This window comes from Gavialis gangeticus, unplaced genomic scaffold (genome assembly GCF_001723915.1).
Source record: "Gavialis gangeticus isolate Ggan-Ray unplaced genomic scaffold, GavGan_comp1, whole genome shotgun sequence".
Taxonomy (NCBI): domain Eukaryota; kingdom Metazoa; phylum Chordata; order Crocodylia; family Gavialidae; genus Gavialis; species Gavialis gangeticus.
Genome location: NW_017728992.1, coordinates 107971459 through 107987330, shown reverse-complemented (window position 1 = coordinate 107987330; position 15872 = coordinate 107971459). Strand labels below are relative to the sequence as shown.

Below are 15872 nucleotides of genomic sequence, written 5' to 3'. Positions count from 1 at the left end.
TGCAATTGGATCTGGACAGGTTGCAGGGGTGGGCAGATGAGAATAAGATGGGATTCAATACTGACAAGTGCAGGGGACTGCACTTAGGAAGGAAGAACCAGCAGCATACCTACAGGCTGGGGAACTTCCTTCTTATCAGCACAGAAGCAGAAAAGGATCTTGGAGTCATTATAGACTCCAAGAAGAACATGGGCCGCCAATGTGGGGACGCGGTCAGGAAGGCTAACGGCACCTTGTCATGCATTCATAGATGCATCACAACCAGGTCCAAGGAGGTGATCCTCCCCCTCCATACGACACTAGTCAGGCCGCAGTTGGCGTACTGTGTCCGATTCTGGGTGCCGCGCTTCAGGAGGGATGTGGACAACATGGAGAGGGTCCAGAGGAGGGCCACTCACATGGTCAGGGGGCAGCAGGGCAGGCCCTACGAGGAGAGGCTACGAGACCTGAACCTGTTCAGCCTCCACAAGAGAAGGCTGAGAAGGGATCTGGTGGCCATCTGTAAACTGGCCAAGGGGGACCAGCAGACAATGGGAGAGTCCTTGTTTCCCCGAGCACTATTGGGAGTAACAAGGAATAATGGGCATAAGTTGACGGAGAGTAGATTCAAGCTAGATATCAGGAGGCGCTACTTCACAGTCAGGGCGGCTAGGATCTGGAACCAACTTCCAAGAGAAGTGGTGCTGGCTCCTACCCTGGGGGTCTTTAAGAGGAAGCTTGACAATTTCTTAGCTGGGGTCAAGTCCCTTCGGACCCTACCAACTATGAAGCTATAACAGGAACTGTTACATAGTGCACTGTGAGGGGAAGGTGGTTGAAATGCGAAGTAGTGTCACATTTCAAGTTCAAATTCTTTCTCTTGTACACTAAATTTAATAATAGCTGGCTTGGTGTGTGTGTATACCAAAGCTTCATTATAGTTGTGGAAAATATCCTTGTGCATGATTGTGTATATGCACAGGCTGAAAAGGAAATGAGTCATGCAAGAAGTATTTCCTAATTGTTTTCTTTTTAAAATATACAGTCATTTTGGATTTGGTGTGAGATTTGATGTTCAGGAGCTGTTAGTAATAAAGATATACTGTTAGTTATGACTCTAGGTTATATACAAAGTAACCCCAAACTAGTATTAAAATGGTCCACCTTTCCAACAAATTACTTAATTTTAGTTTACAAACTGGTAAATAATCTTTTATGTTGTGCTTTCCCTATTCGGGGATAGGTTGTAGAAGATGGTGTGGGTGGCTGTCCAGGGCCGTCTTCAAGGGGGCTGGAGAACAGTGGAAGAGCATTTTTCATTGCACTCATTCAAAACTAGGTTGTAGATGGTTTGAATTTATTTTTCTTTTAACTGCCCAAACTGTATTTGTAAATTTTTTTTTTTTTAAAACAAAAATGACACCACCTGAGGCTTTCTTCCTTGAATGTATTCATGGAAAGCTACTGTACCCCAGCAATCTTTGTATTTTAGTTTTTGAACAGAGCTCCAGTTTCATTGAGATTTCTTAAAAATCTTTGCCCACTGAGTGCTTGCTTGTGTGTCATTTTTACTTAAAGTGAAGGTCTTCCACTACCAGAAAGGCTAATTCCCATGAAAGTTTTGGACAGCGCTATTGCTGTGCTCCAATCATTAATAAAAGGGTGAGACACCCACAGTAGATATGTGGAGATTACTGGGTGATTAAGAATGGTGTACACCTTGCAGTGTGAAGTTTCTTCACACTTGACTCAGGTTGGCAAACTTACTGTAAGCTTATCAATCTTCCTTTCTGTTGGTAAAACTGATCAATTGTTGCATTTTACAACTTCATAAGTCTAGACCGGGGGCGGGCAAAATCTGGCTGCCAGGCAATTTCATCTGCCCCCCTGGGCCCCTCTGTAAGTTACCTGTAAGCCCTTGCCCTGGCCTGCCCCTCTGCAAGTCAGTGCCTCCATGCAGGAGGGTATGGCTCTGGTTGCTAAGCAACCAACTCCCACCCCAGCCCAAGCTAGGGAGCGCTAGAGGAGAGAAGCCTCTGCCTTGTCACTCCAAGGCTGTTTCCAGCCTCCCGGCCTGTGAGAGTGGGAATTCAGGAATGGCTCCACTGAGGGAAAGAGGGGAGGAGCACAGGGAGCAGTGTCCTATGGTGCCAGGCTGGCCTCGTGCTGCTGCCACCACATGTGGCCAGTGACTTGGGTGGGAGTGCTGTTGGGCCAGGTGGAGCGGGCCCTGTATGCTGCTGCCATTTGCAGACAGGGACTTGGGCAGCAGCTACCACTACTACTCCTTTGATTTCCCTCCCCCCACCGCCCCGCGCGCACACACAACTGTACCCTTGGACAAACCTCACCTCTGCCATGCCCCCCTGCTCACACTCCTGCCTCCCGACTATAACCCCATAGCCGCTACACACACATTCTCATCCCCCACCATACCCATACACTCCCAACCACATACCTGTACTGACATCCCTCTACACTTACCCCCACCCACTATACCCGCACCCTTTCACACACAATGTACAAGAGTAAGACTGTATTTTGAGCTATTATGTAATTGCCTCTAGATACACTATGCAAACAGGCATAAATCAACACAAATGCATATTTTTAAATAAGTTATAGTAGATCTTGGATTTTTTTAGTGTATGATTTTTTTTCTGGTTTCAAGATGGCACTCTTCCTCGGCCCCTCTTTCAGTGCAAGGGGAGGGACCTTTGGTGGCAAAAGTCAGGTGTTGGGGGGTGGGACATCTGGTTCTAAGATGGCCACCAGGGGGCGGGGCTATCCTTGTGGCCTTTGACAGCTCACCAAAACTTTAAGTGGCCCTCCAGCCCAAGTAATTGTCCATCCCTGGACTAGAGTGCACTCAAATGTGAGAGCTGCCTTGGAGCCACACAGTAGACAGCTGTTTTAGTATTTTACTGCTAACTGGTAGCAGAGCATCTAATAGTCTGTCTGTTTTTCACAGATTGCAACTCCTGGGAGGGGCAGGCAAATTGAACATAAATCAGTGTAACAAATACTAGTAGGGTTTTATCTGATTATTTTCAGGGGTGATTCTCTTTTCTAGTCTTGTCCAAATTTTCTGTGAATTCAGGTGTTTGTGATGTTGACTTGTTTGTCTGTTGTTTATAAATTAGTACACATACTTAATCCCTCTCCACTTTCAGTAAATTAAGTTTGAGTCCCTAAATAGATACCATGGTTTCTCTATGACACATCTGTTTTATAGATAGTTACAAAATCGTACAACTCAAATGTGGTTTTAGATCCTTGTGTTGTCTAAATTAAGCTTTGTCTTCTATAAGCTTTTTATATTTAACTTTAAGTCCCTTCAGAAGATGTTTTCACTGATTATCAAGTATTACTGTCTTGCAGTTTGCATTAGGTGTGGGATGTCTGCATGACATTAAGAGTTCCAAAGCTTTCTAAATTATTGAAACCACACACTTACAGCAGCACCTAGTAATGACATTCTGTTTCTGTTCTAGCCCTACTGATCCAAACAATTTTTCTTTTGTTTTCATGATCTTTCATTATCTGTATACGTCTTTAACAACAAAAATCTTGTGATTAGAAATAGGCTACAGACTTTTGTCTGCTGTGATGCTTCATACTTTTCAGCAACAGACATTTCTTGGAGGCTAATTTGATTTGCTCAAGACTTTGCAATGATTCAGTAATAAAACAGGATAGAATTCAGAGTTTCAGGCTTCCTGGTCTGTGCTTGATGAACTAAAATGGGCTGTATTCAGTCTCAATATTGGAATTAATAGGATTCATATTAAATAGGCTTATTCTTAATACCCCTTTCTTGTTGTGCAATTGATAACCATAAAGGAAAAGAAGTTCTGCATTCCTTTCTCTTAGATTTTAGTTTTTGAAAAGTACAATCTTAAGATGGCCTCAAGACTCGCAAATGCTTGCTGTTTTGTCTTATCTGTAGATATGACTGTTCATGTCTAGTTTTTTTTTTGAGCTAATTGAGCAAACTTTCTAAGTATTTTGGTCTTAAATTCTTTAATAACCTATTGTATATTTCAGCTACTACTCCTTGGTTTGAGTCTTATAGAGAGAGCTTTCTTCAGTCTATGCCAGCTTCGGATCATGAATTCCTAAACCACTATGTGGCATGTATCCTTTGAACAGTAAGTACCTTGAAAAACAAGTTGGGTTGAATATTACAGCTAGCTTCTCACAGCTGAAGTGCTCATGCCCAAAAAATCCCTGTAGCGTGACTTGTTGGTGTTGCCTCAGTGCCTTTACCTTTTTCCATGAATTCCTTTCCCCGATTTCTGTAGCACAGTGGTGCTCAAACTGCTGACCCCACAAACCATATGAGTGGTGCAGAGCCAGTTCATGGGTAGACTGAGTCCTGTGCTGCCTTCACTAAGTTCCACACACCTGGATAGGGCCCTGCATAGCCTCAAGTTGTCACCCCTCTGTCCCCTTCCCTCATCCTGTACACTGGGATCATGTCCTGTACACCCGGGCTAATGCACAGGGCTTGGGGTTCCCCATTGTTCCAGAAATTTAGCAGCAGGGGAACAGTCTTGCTCCTTTCCTGTTGCTCAATTTTTGGACCTATAGGGAGGCCTGTGGGCTAGATAATATGGTGCCAGGGGCTGGATCTGGCCTGCGGGCTGGGGGTTTAGCAGCCCTGTTCTAGCGCATGTAGTTTCGTGTATCAACTACAGAGAATTAATTCTTCCTATGTAGATATGAACTTTGAAACTTTAATTAAGCTGCATATTTTCTGCTCTGCAGTAATACAACAGTGGGATCTAGGGATACTGTAGAAGAATTTGTGGTTTGTCTTCAGTAGGCCTTTTTTCTTTTTCATTGCGTCTCAGTTATTCTTATGTTGAGTTTTTACAGCCTGTTCTACATATTGGTTTTGTGTCCCCTAGGCTTTTTTCTACCCTCCAGTCTCACAAATAGCTTCTCCTTTCAGTGCAAGGACCTTGAAAATTTAGTTTCCTAATAGTCCTAATAATCAAAGCTATTACCAGTGGACATGTTCTCACACTAAGATTTAAGTGCTCTTGCCTGTCCAACGGAGGGGAGGTGCTGGATTATTATTTAGGGACAAATACGCTGAGGATTTGATAGATTCCTGACTTCATTGTTTTGGAAACCCGGGGACTTGCTTTTGTTACATGTACCTGTCCTGGGATGATGAGGGAAGCTTGGACTGCTGTATAAAGTTGACTTTAGTCTTAGGCGGACAGAAACCAAGAACCTTAGGCTACAGAATTACCTTTTCATCTTATGAAAAATATCACAAACCCAGAACAGTATATTCTCAATCAGTCTTACATAGATAGCATTGATTGCCAATACTGTGTGTTTGTTTTTTTCTTTTTAACATCAGTTGTTCTGATTATTGCAGACTTATTTCAACTTTGATATTGGGTTCTTTAACATGCTGTTCTAATTTAGTTTTAATATGTTAGGCTTCTATTCATAATGGTAACTAACAAAAAGATGTTAGTTTTCTCATCTTTAAGATTAGAAAATTAGGCTGCTAAAACACAGCTCCCTTGAAAAAACTGCTTGCTTATGTAAGCACATAGCTTTAAGCTTTTTCTTGTGTGTAAAAAAAATTTTTAAAAATGCAGACAAACACATAACACCCCCCTTCCCCTGGCAGCTCAAAGTCTTTGTCCATGTATTGACCTTTGGATTGTTTTCCCAGCAGCCCAAACTCTGGTCCTTAACTCCGGTCAGGAGACCTCACCATATTTACAAAGATTACCTTTGAGATGCACACAGGTGACTTTCAACTAATGCGCATCTTCCTGTCCCCCTGTTTCAGAAATCAAGTGCTATGTATTTGTTTGGAGTATATGATGGCTGATAATGATTATACATAAATGAACAAAAAAAAGTTAGCCCTTTTAGCTCTTAGGCAAACAACCATTTCACAAAATTCCAGGTCAGCAAGGTTGCTGCTGTTGATGCGAAGTGACATTTTATTATCATTACGCCTAAATGCCGTTCCAAAATTGTTTTAAATCAAACTATATTATATGAGATTAAGCTCCGATCAAGTTTCATACATTTAAAATGTGCCAATGATCTGACACTCTTAAACTATAAATATACCTTTCCTGAAATTAAAGTCGGAACTCAGCTGCAGGTATACTTTAGTAGTTTAAAATTGGACAGTTTATAGATTTGGGCAAGCACTGTACAAAAAACAGTGATGGTTTCTGGCACTTGAGAAATACCCTTAATGCAAGGAATCAGGTATGCTTGTAGTTTCTTCTAGTGAACCTGAACCTGTGGAGCAGTTTCTGAAGCTGTCACAAGAACAACATCGAATTCAGCACAGCAGTGATTATTTATATCCAAAATGGTTCATACCCAACACTCTTAAATATTATGTGTTGCTGCATGATGTCAGTGCAGGAGAGGAACAAAGGTAGGTCGTCTTCATGATTTCAGAAGAGCTTGCTTTGCTGATATGCTAACTCTGTAAACTGCAGTTCATTTAAAAAAAAATTAAAAAGCAAAAAGATAATGTAGACTGATGCCCAAGAAGACATCTTTGGCTAACTGTGTGTGAAAGCTTTTTCTTTCAGAGTTACTAATCTTCGGGCATTGGTACAAGCTGAAATGCACATTTTTGTATAAAATTGACTGATTTAGTGATTCAAATTGTAAAATTTGGGATGGCATTCAAAGAAAAAGTAGCTTGAAATATTCTACATTTGTAGATTGGTGAGTTAGGTTACTGACATAAATGGCTTTTCATAATATGTATTGTTTATAAGACTTGAGTACAATTTAAACTCAGGAGGACAAAGTATTGGTTCCCAAGGCTAGGAAGTGAAGCAGTACCAATGTTGGGGTGTTGTGTAAAGAGTCTGTCTCTTAATTTGCAGTTAAGGTTCCCAGAATGTTTTGGGTAACAAGCTGTCATTCTTTTGTATAGTAACCCAGTCAGATACCATTATACATTATTTAATAGTTTACTCCTAAACGTGACCTTCAGTTAAAATAGAAACAGGCAGAATATCAAAATTAGTACTACTGTTTGTCCTAGCTGTTTCTTTCCACAGATATTTTTCCTCGCCCCTCCCTGCTTAATTGTCTTCTAGACTTTCTTCATTTCCCTCTTCCATACTAGCCTTCTGGCACAGAATCAGTGGCTACTGCCAAGCATTAGCAGTTGCATGTAATTAACTGCTCCCTGGGTGTTTTTCTGAGGCAAAGTGTTTTCTTTCTTTATTGGAGTTCTACTCTAGCTGCTATCCTGTCCTTTATGGTAACTGCTATACAGTGTGTCAGGTGTGGGGGAAGAAGGAAACTTGAGGAATGAGTGGAAGGATCTAGCAGGCAATACTTTGACAGAGTATGTTTGTGGGTTTTGATATTGGCAAGTTTCTTCCAGGTTATAAGATTCAGTAGAAAATATGTGATATATGTTCCTATTCTACAACTCTTACTGGATAGGAAAACTACATTTAAATGCTGCAAGGCGGTCCAGTTTTAAGACAAACTGACAAAATTTGAGATTTCCATTTCAGAGCTGATTCAATTTATGAAGAAATGAAGCAGAGATATGGAACTCAGGGGTGCTATTTACTTAAAATAAATTCTCGAGTATCTAACAGGGGAGTAGATGAACAGATACCAGATCCGTGGAGTCAGTATCTTCAGAAAAACAGTATACAAAACCAGGTATGTTTCAAAAACACTTCTTAAATGTCCATATTGACTCCTGCTCTGATCTTAGTGAACTGTTCTGGTAGCATCATGTAATGGTGTTTGGTGCAGTTGTGCATCCTTAAACATTTCCTCCTGGGTATTTTCATATTCATTTGTATAGGTCATCCACTCCTGCCTCCCAAACTCTGTGTTTCTGAGAACACAAAGGGAGTTCTCCTCTAAAAGACTGTCTTTTTTTTTTTCATTTTCTTTTTACTTTTCCTTCCTTCCCTTTGTTATTCCTTAGTGTAACTTTTAAATCTTAGTTTGATGGAGTTGTGGGAAATAAGTAAGCTTGAGGAGGCTAAGAGAAAACAGCTTTCTTCCTTTTGTGCTGAGGCCTTGTAATCTAGCTTGATGGGGCATATCCATGTCTGCCAAGATGTTAAAGGCTAGTTGTATGCCACCACATGCCACTAAAGGAGCCAATATCCTGTGCCCCACTTAATGAAATTTCCTTGGCAGTAGAGTTTTTGTAGTTGTCACAAGACTAAAATGAATCTTTCCCTCCTGTATTTGACTTTGTGTACCTTCTGTATGCTAATAGAAGAAAAAACCTTGATCTGCAGATATTTGTGGGATGCTGCCTCCATTCTTGCCAAATCTCAGAAGGTACCTCTGATTTAAAAAGGACATTGTCAAAGACACTCAAACTTTACTGTTAAGGTTTAAAATAGTTTCTGTTCCCTTTGTTCTTCTGAGATGTGTGATATCCCTTCTAAAATGTGAATTAATGTTTCCACAGTGAGCTGAATCAAGAAGTCCTATCTTTCACTAAGTTGGACCTTTTAAGTCCCTCATCCATGCTAATTGCTTTCTTTTAATCTTAACTGATCTGACCTCTTCTTGAAGTGATTCTTGACCACTGTAGCTATTTAAACCTTGAAGAAAAAGTAGTCAGATTCTCTCTTCCTTTCACCCTTTGTGTACAGTGACTTTTAACCAAAACTAAACTTTTTTGAGAATTTGTTTCATTCTCCTGAACTCTGCAAACTAGCTGTGGAGAGAGAGAGAGTGCATTTTGAGTGTAGTGTTTGCACTTTTCAGGCTTTGGGAATAATTGATAAATATTAATGACTTGGAAACAACTTTTAAAATATTTCCTCCCCTTTTTTTCCCTCCTGGTAGGAATCTTATGAAGATGGTCCATATACTGTAATTTCGAATAAGAGTGCTGACCACTTAATATCAGATGGCTTAGATATTGATATCAGAGGTATTTATATATATTTTATAACTTCATCTCTTTATTTAACATTTTTTATGTTAATGTAGGCAAGTGAAAAACAGATGTCTACATCTTACCTCTCATGTCTTTGATAATAATTTGGTGCAGAAAATCCTGTCTTGTATTGGTTTTGAAGCGACTAGGTCAGTACGTCTTGAGGCCGGCTGAGTTTCTGGGTACCGGAATGTATTATAAACATACCATTTTGTAAGGTGTTTAAAGCAATATATAGGGGAGAACTAGTTGACTGCTTTTACCTTCAAGAAAATTTTCATAGTATATTGTAGAAGAGGCTGCCAAAAGATTTGAGTCCTAATGGGGTCAGAGGCCAACTATATCGTGAATCAGAAATGGGCTGGGAAATAGAAAGCAAACAGTAAGATTAAATAGCCAACTTTTTGTTATGAACAAAGAGTAACCAGATTCCTCTTCCAAGTCCCATATTTTAATACTTTTTATAATCTGGGAATGGCAGAGTAATGCAGGAGCTAGTCTTGCAGTTGACAGTTATTTCAGTCAGTTAAAGCTAGAAAGTAACTTCAAAGAGACCTGAACAAGTTAAGCAAAAGGTCAGCAAGATGGTAAACACAATCTAATGTATGTGCAAAAAGAAATATAACTAGATGAACTCAAGATGAAGACCTGAATGATTTCTTTTGTAGACTGAGCAAAGGTCTTCACTGAACTGTGTGAAACTGTCATCAAATAAAGCTCATAAGATGTAGCATAAGAAATGGGATGGTAAATAACATGGAAAATATTGTAATGCCTTTATGTAGATGAGTTGTCATTTAATTTGAAGTATTGTCTGTTTTACTGGTCTCACCCCATCTTGAAAAATGCAGGAGGAGGGCAAGTGATCCAGGGACAGGCGGAGGGGAGCGTATTTCCTCAGGAAGGGAGTGAGAGAAACTTGTAAGAGAGACAGAGGGGCATGATAAAAGTTTATAAAATGTATCACAAGATCAAGAGAACAGTCTATTTAAAAAAAAAAAAGGTGGGGGGGGAAGGGGACAAAACTGAAGGAAATTCCATAGATAGGAAGGAAAACACATTTATCATTACAGGAAGTTGAGTTTTGTTGACAGGTTACTGACTTGAGCCTTATGGCTGATTTCTGTACATGGGAGAAGATGATTTCTGCATTTATGATCTATTGGTTTCTGGCACATTCTTCTAAAGCAGCACTTCAGAACGTTTTTCAGTTGATGTACCCCTTGGTCTCAGAGTGAGACTTCACGTACCCCCTTTCAGTGGGAAATTAACTTTTTAGGTCCTTTGATCTGTGTTAGACAATGTATGAAATATATCTCATGTACCCCCTGGGGGTACATGTACCCCCGGTTCAGAACCGCTGTTCTAAAGCATCTTCTGCAGTCCACTGACTGAAGAAAGCTTTGGTTTGATCCTAGACAGTGGTTCCTGTGTTCCTATCATGCCTGTTAAATGCTTATTTGTAGCTTTCTGATTTCTAAATGCTTTATTTCTGAGTGATGCCATTGTTCTTTGTACTAGTTTGGAACCATCTGGTAAGCTCTGATCATTAAGGACGTAGGCAGACTTCTGAAAGTTGAAGCGTTCTGAGAGAACTTTTAATATAAGAAATTATATCCTTTATACACCTCACCTTGTTTCTTTAAGTAACTACACCACAGTGAGATTCCTTTGTTTTAGTCTGCCAATTTTTTTCTAGAGCAGGCTTCTTTTAAATAACTGGGCTAGAGCAGGAATTTATAATAAGCATGAACTGCTTAATCTTATGATTGAACTAGCAAGAAGACTGGATTTAATGGATGTCTATTTTGTAGAATATCCCACTCAGCACTTTGTAAGGTTTTAAATGATTGGAGCTGCCAATTCAACTTGTGTGGTCACCTGAAATTAACTGGGTAGACCTGTAACAATGGGAAGACTTCTATTCATATTTAAAGAAAAGCCCCTTTTAAAGCTTCCAGTGCAGGTTTGAAATTGGAAGAGACCCTGGGTTTCTTGAAAAACTTACTTCTAGATTGCTCCAGTTGTGGTCCGATAGATCAGCTGGGGCTGAGAATTGGAATCCTCCACAGCTGCAGTTTGCCTTTCTTTTATAGTATGTTACTAATGGCATTGCCAGAGAGTAAAGTCTCTTCTGTTATTGTTGAAGCTTCATCTATCACATGAGCTATTGTAATCTACTGTGGTAATTTTTAAATCTGTTTGTGTAAGGGCTACTTTTTAATCACTAGCCCCTTTTTCCTCTCCTCCCTCTGCCCCCCATGGTTCTAATCATAGCCACTTCAAGGCAGTTGGAGGAGTAGCATAACTAGGGGTGGGCAACAGGGGCACCTGTCCCAGGCGCCAAGACAGGATGGGTGCTGGAATTGCCCCCTGCCCATGAAGTTTGTGCCCTAGCAGCAAGAGCAGCCCTGCATCTTTATCCATACCAGGAACTCCCAGACTGCCCAGCAGTGGCAGCTGTTGCTGCTTTAAGAGCAACAGCTGGAGCAGAAAGCATGCAGTGGTGGTGGCAGCAACAGCTCAACCAGGGGCTGTTCAGGTGTTCTTGGCATGGTTAAGACTGTTGTCCCCACCCCAGTCTCCTGCAGGTTTTGCTCAGGGCATCAAGGCTGCTTTTTATGCCTCCTGAGTTGGAGCATTTTATCTGAACAGAAACCAAATGCACAGTATAAATCATCCCCGGCTACTAGTTCACTGTGTATTTGGCTTGAGAGTAGAGAGCTATATTGCCCATCATCAGAGAGAGGATGGCTACCCAGCTAAAACAGGGGGACTCTTGAGTACAGACTGTCAATTAAAAATGCAAATAAAATGGTCAAACTCAACCTGTTACTCAGGCCTCTATTCTTTCCTTGGAGGAGCAGTCTAGAATCCCCTTTTTTTTTTACCACTTACCTGCATTGTTCCATGGTTTGGTGTGAAGTCATATTCTTCCATTCATTCCTCTTCCCTCCTGGCTGGCGCTTTCCAGAGGTTCTGGGTTTTGGCAATTTACTTAATCTAATGACAGGTGAACAGCCTTCATTTTAAGAGTGTGGCATATGTAATATACTTGCCTGACAAATAGTTTGGATATGAGAAATTTAAGTAGGTAGGGATAGTAGCCAGGCAACAGTTGTAAAGCTTTTTAAAATCTAAATGTGTGTTTGTTGTTTTTTTAAAGACATAATTGAATGCATTAGCAAAATAAAAATGTTTTATTTTTCAGTAGATGGCTTATCAAATAACTTTAAGGCTCACCCTCTTCAACTGGATCATCCCAGTGATACTAGTGGCACTTTGGATGGCACTGATTTCATAAAGACCACTCCGTCACTGCATGAATCAAAAAAATCAAGTTCTGGAACACCTCACGGTGCATGTTTAACACTCACAGATCATGATCGGATTAGGCAGTTCATACAGGAGTTCACATTTAGGGGGCTTTTGCCACACATAGAGAAAACAATTCGACAGCTTAATGACCAGGTAAAGTTCCTCTTTCAAAATACCTCTTTTGCTGCGTTACTATATATATTAAGCTAAATATGTCCTTAAACTGTTCCCTCTTTTGAAACTCGCTTATCTAGATTTCAGGGGAACAGTTGAGGATAGGCATGCAACTAAAGAAAAACCCTGAAAACATACTATATATAGTAAAGATATACCTCATCCATTTCTTCCTACTTTGCAACAGAAACATATAAAGGACTGGACTCAGAGACTCAAAATGTCCATTTCTGTACTATGTTGTAATCTGAAACAATGCCTTGCTCAACTTGGAGCATGCTTTAAAATAATGATAGAAACATGTTAGTATATTACAAATAATACTAAAAATGGAGAGAATTAATTTTAAAGGTAAATTCATGTAATCAAGTGATTCATGAGTATATTTGTCTAGCAGGCTTAAGATATTAAGATATTTATGAGAAACCAACAAAACGTCCAGCAATGTAGTCTCTTCATGGTTTGGGAAAAGGTCTGACTTTGGGGGAAACCTTGACTAGAACAAGTGTACTAGTAGAAGTAGTTGTTTTGACATTTGCTGTTTTCAGGTATTGGGTTTTAATCATGATCCAACTTTGTTTGAAAAAAAAAAAATAAATAAAAAAAAATTATCATGTTTTCTGGTCATAGAATAACTGTTTGCTCTGAGGACATTGTTGATATGATGACCTCCTTCTGTCAAGGAGCTATGTGTGCTATTAGTCAAAGTCTCATCTGAAATAACTAACACAGTGATTCCCAACCTTTTCCAGCCCAAGGCACACTTACATTTAGTAAAAACTTTCTGCAGCACACTTGTTAAGGCATTCCCCATCTTCATGCCTGTTGTAGCTCATTGTCATGGCAAAATTCTGTGGCGCAGCTGTTAATTTCGGATGGCACACTTTTGTGCCAAGGCACACTGGTTGGGGAACGCTGGACTAACATCTATGAACATACTGCTTTTATCTGTTTTTGAAGTTAAACAAATTTTTAAGGTATATATTTATATCACCAGAAGCATTTTAGCTTCATCACAGTTAAAGCTGAGTGAATTAATGGAAATTGCACTCTTCTCTTACAGTTAATATCCAGGAAAGGTTTGAGTCGATCACTATTTTCTGCAACCAAAAAATGGTTTGGTGGTGGTAAGGTTCCAGAGAAAAGTATAAATGAGCTGAAAAATACATCTGGCTTGCTGTAAGTAACTTCCATTCTTTAAATTTTAAATAAAAACAAACATATTGACCAACACTTTGGTATTATGAATGTACTTTAGCTGACTAAGATTTCAACTAAAATCTTAGAATCAACAAAACATTTACTAAAAAAGTGTGCATTTCTGCACCAAAAAAAACTTTTTAAAAGACATTGAACTAAAATAGTAGATGAGAAGTCCTCTTAAAGTCTAGCTTGTTGCTGAACAGATATTTTATGAAAGTGTGTATCTCCTTATGCTTTTTCAAGTGCAACTAGAATTTTTGTAAAAATCTACAGATAAGAAGGAAGGGATGATGAACTGTTATCTTTGGTTGATGGGCCATTTTAGTTTAGTTGGCACAGACCAGCACGTGAGCATTCTTAAGCAGGACAGGTTAACTGTTTTACCATGAGGTTAAAAGGAGGAAGGGTTTAGGTGTCAGCTGCTGCTAGTAACTGACAATGTACACACCCTTACTCCCACATATGATGAAAGCCTAAAGCAGGAGACTTAGGCCTCCAATGAAAGAGCATACATACAGGTGCTTACTATATTTGATTGCTTCTATTCATAGAAAACTTATTAATTTTCTATGTATAGAATGTAACTGTTGGAGGGTTGTCTTAAATTTGTGTCCCCATCCCTCCCCACCTCTGCAGCAGGAAAAACAGGGGCAGGCAGGGAGGGAGGCAGCAGTGTACTATGCTTGAATTCTTAAGGTTCCCCTCTTCATCTTTGTTCAATAGTTGCACACGTTTTAACAAAGATTGGTTTAAAATCTGATGTAAACTTCTCCATGGACACGTACCCAAGTTTAAAACAATTATTAGTATAGTTTGTCTTTGAGATCCCTACCTAGCCTTAGAAGGGGCCTCTGAAGTCCAATACCCTCTTGTCTTTTAGGGAGTGGGGGTGTGCGAAGTGGGCCATATTCAGTTTGGCTTCGGGCTGATTCAGGGGACAGTGATCTGATTTGTTGATTTGGATCACTGTTTTGATTTTCGATTCTGCTGACTCTGAAGATACAATGCTGACCTGGAGAATCAGTGATTCGGCCACAGACACAGCTTTAAATGTTTTTTCTACATACCTTGAGGTAGCAGGCGTTGTTCGTGATCGCTGTGATGCTGGGGCAGATGGAGCATCCCACAGGAGCTCAGGGATCCCACATGCTTGGCAGCAAACCTGGAAGTGGATAAGAAGTACTTCTGGGTCCACTGCAGAGTGCAGAACTTCCCCCCCCCCTTCCAGCATAACAATTCGGCTGTGGGGGGGGACCCTGGGTGGCCCCCCAGACCCAGAAGCCACCAGTCGCTTGTGGGGGGGGGTCCCCCCACACGCTCCGTGGCAAACCTGGAAGTGGACCAGAAGTGCTTCTCGTCCACTTCAGGGTCCACCACAGTGTGTGCTGGGGACCTCCCCAGCACTCCTGTGGGACATTCCATCCGCCCCACCATCTCAGCATTCATGCACCACTTGGTATCCTGAGGCATGTAGAAAAAACATGTAAAGCTGTCTCTGTCGAAATCATCTTATCTCTGAATCAGTTTGGAGTGTTCTGATTCAATTCAGAGAGATTAAAGGGTCTCCTGATTTGATTTGGATTTGGAGATTTGGCCACTGAATTTTGGTGAATCTCTGCCGAATTGAATCGGTGACCATAGCTTTGTGTAGCTCTAGTAGGGCTTCTTATAGATGCTTTTATGAAGTATTCAAGCTCTATCTTTTAAAAAGTAATTCCACTTCTACCCCTATTACTCCTAGTCTTTGGAACAGTCTTCCTTACTGACACAATGTAAACTAATGTAAGCTAGATTTAAACAGGTAGGAGTGGTGTTTATACTACAGGCAGAAGGACTTGATTCCTTTATGTCCCTTTCCAACCAGTTTTGACTGGTTGCTAAAGAGGTGCACTTTTTTTGTCTTTGTATCCAAGAGGCATAGGTCCAAGTTACTGTTGTAGCTTTAGCTGGCCAGTGTAAATAAGTGGAATTAAATTTTCCTTTAGTTTTCTTCCTCCGGGGGCAGAATTAAACCATTTTGTATGATGGTGCAAATGAAATAGCCATCACTGAAACTGATGAAAGCTACTAAATTTTTTTTTGACCAATTGCATTATTAATCTTTCTCTAGTAGGACAAAAGCTTTCTTTAACCTAATTATTGATTTAAGAAATCACTTCAGCTAGTAAAGGAGTCAGTTGAAAGGAAGCTTGTCTCCATCTTCAGCCAGACAGATAAGTTTCATTTGTTGTTAGTCCATCTGTCCCCCGTCCCCCCC

The 15872-nt window shown here is 40.3% G+C and overlaps 1 protein-coding gene across 8 annotated transcripts in view; it reads left to right on the top strand.

Moving 5' to 3' along the window:
• The window catches only part of TRAPPC8 (trafficking protein particle complex 8), a 142077-nt gene that overhangs the window by 69039 nt on the left and 57166 nt on the right, over window positions 1–15872 (top strand). For 5 of the 8 annotated variants that reach the window (XM_019526701.1, XM_019526688.1, XM_019526680.1 and 2 more), the window contains 6 exons: window positions 4027–4116; window positions 6235–6409; window positions 7518–7671; window positions 8827–8914; window positions 12132–12391; window positions 13476–13591. In XM_019526701.1, coding sequence (XP_019382246.1) covers window positions 4027–4116; window positions 6235–6409; window positions 7518–7671; window positions 8827–8914; window positions 12132–12391; window positions 13476–13591 — 883 coding nt within the window. The remainder of the gene's footprint in view (window positions 1–4026; window positions 4117–6234; window positions 6410–7517; window positions 7672–8826; window positions 8915–12131; window positions 12392–13475; window positions 13592–15872) is intronic. The other 3 variants (XM_019526695.1, XM_019526672.1, XM_019526661.1) reach the window with 1 other exon arrangement.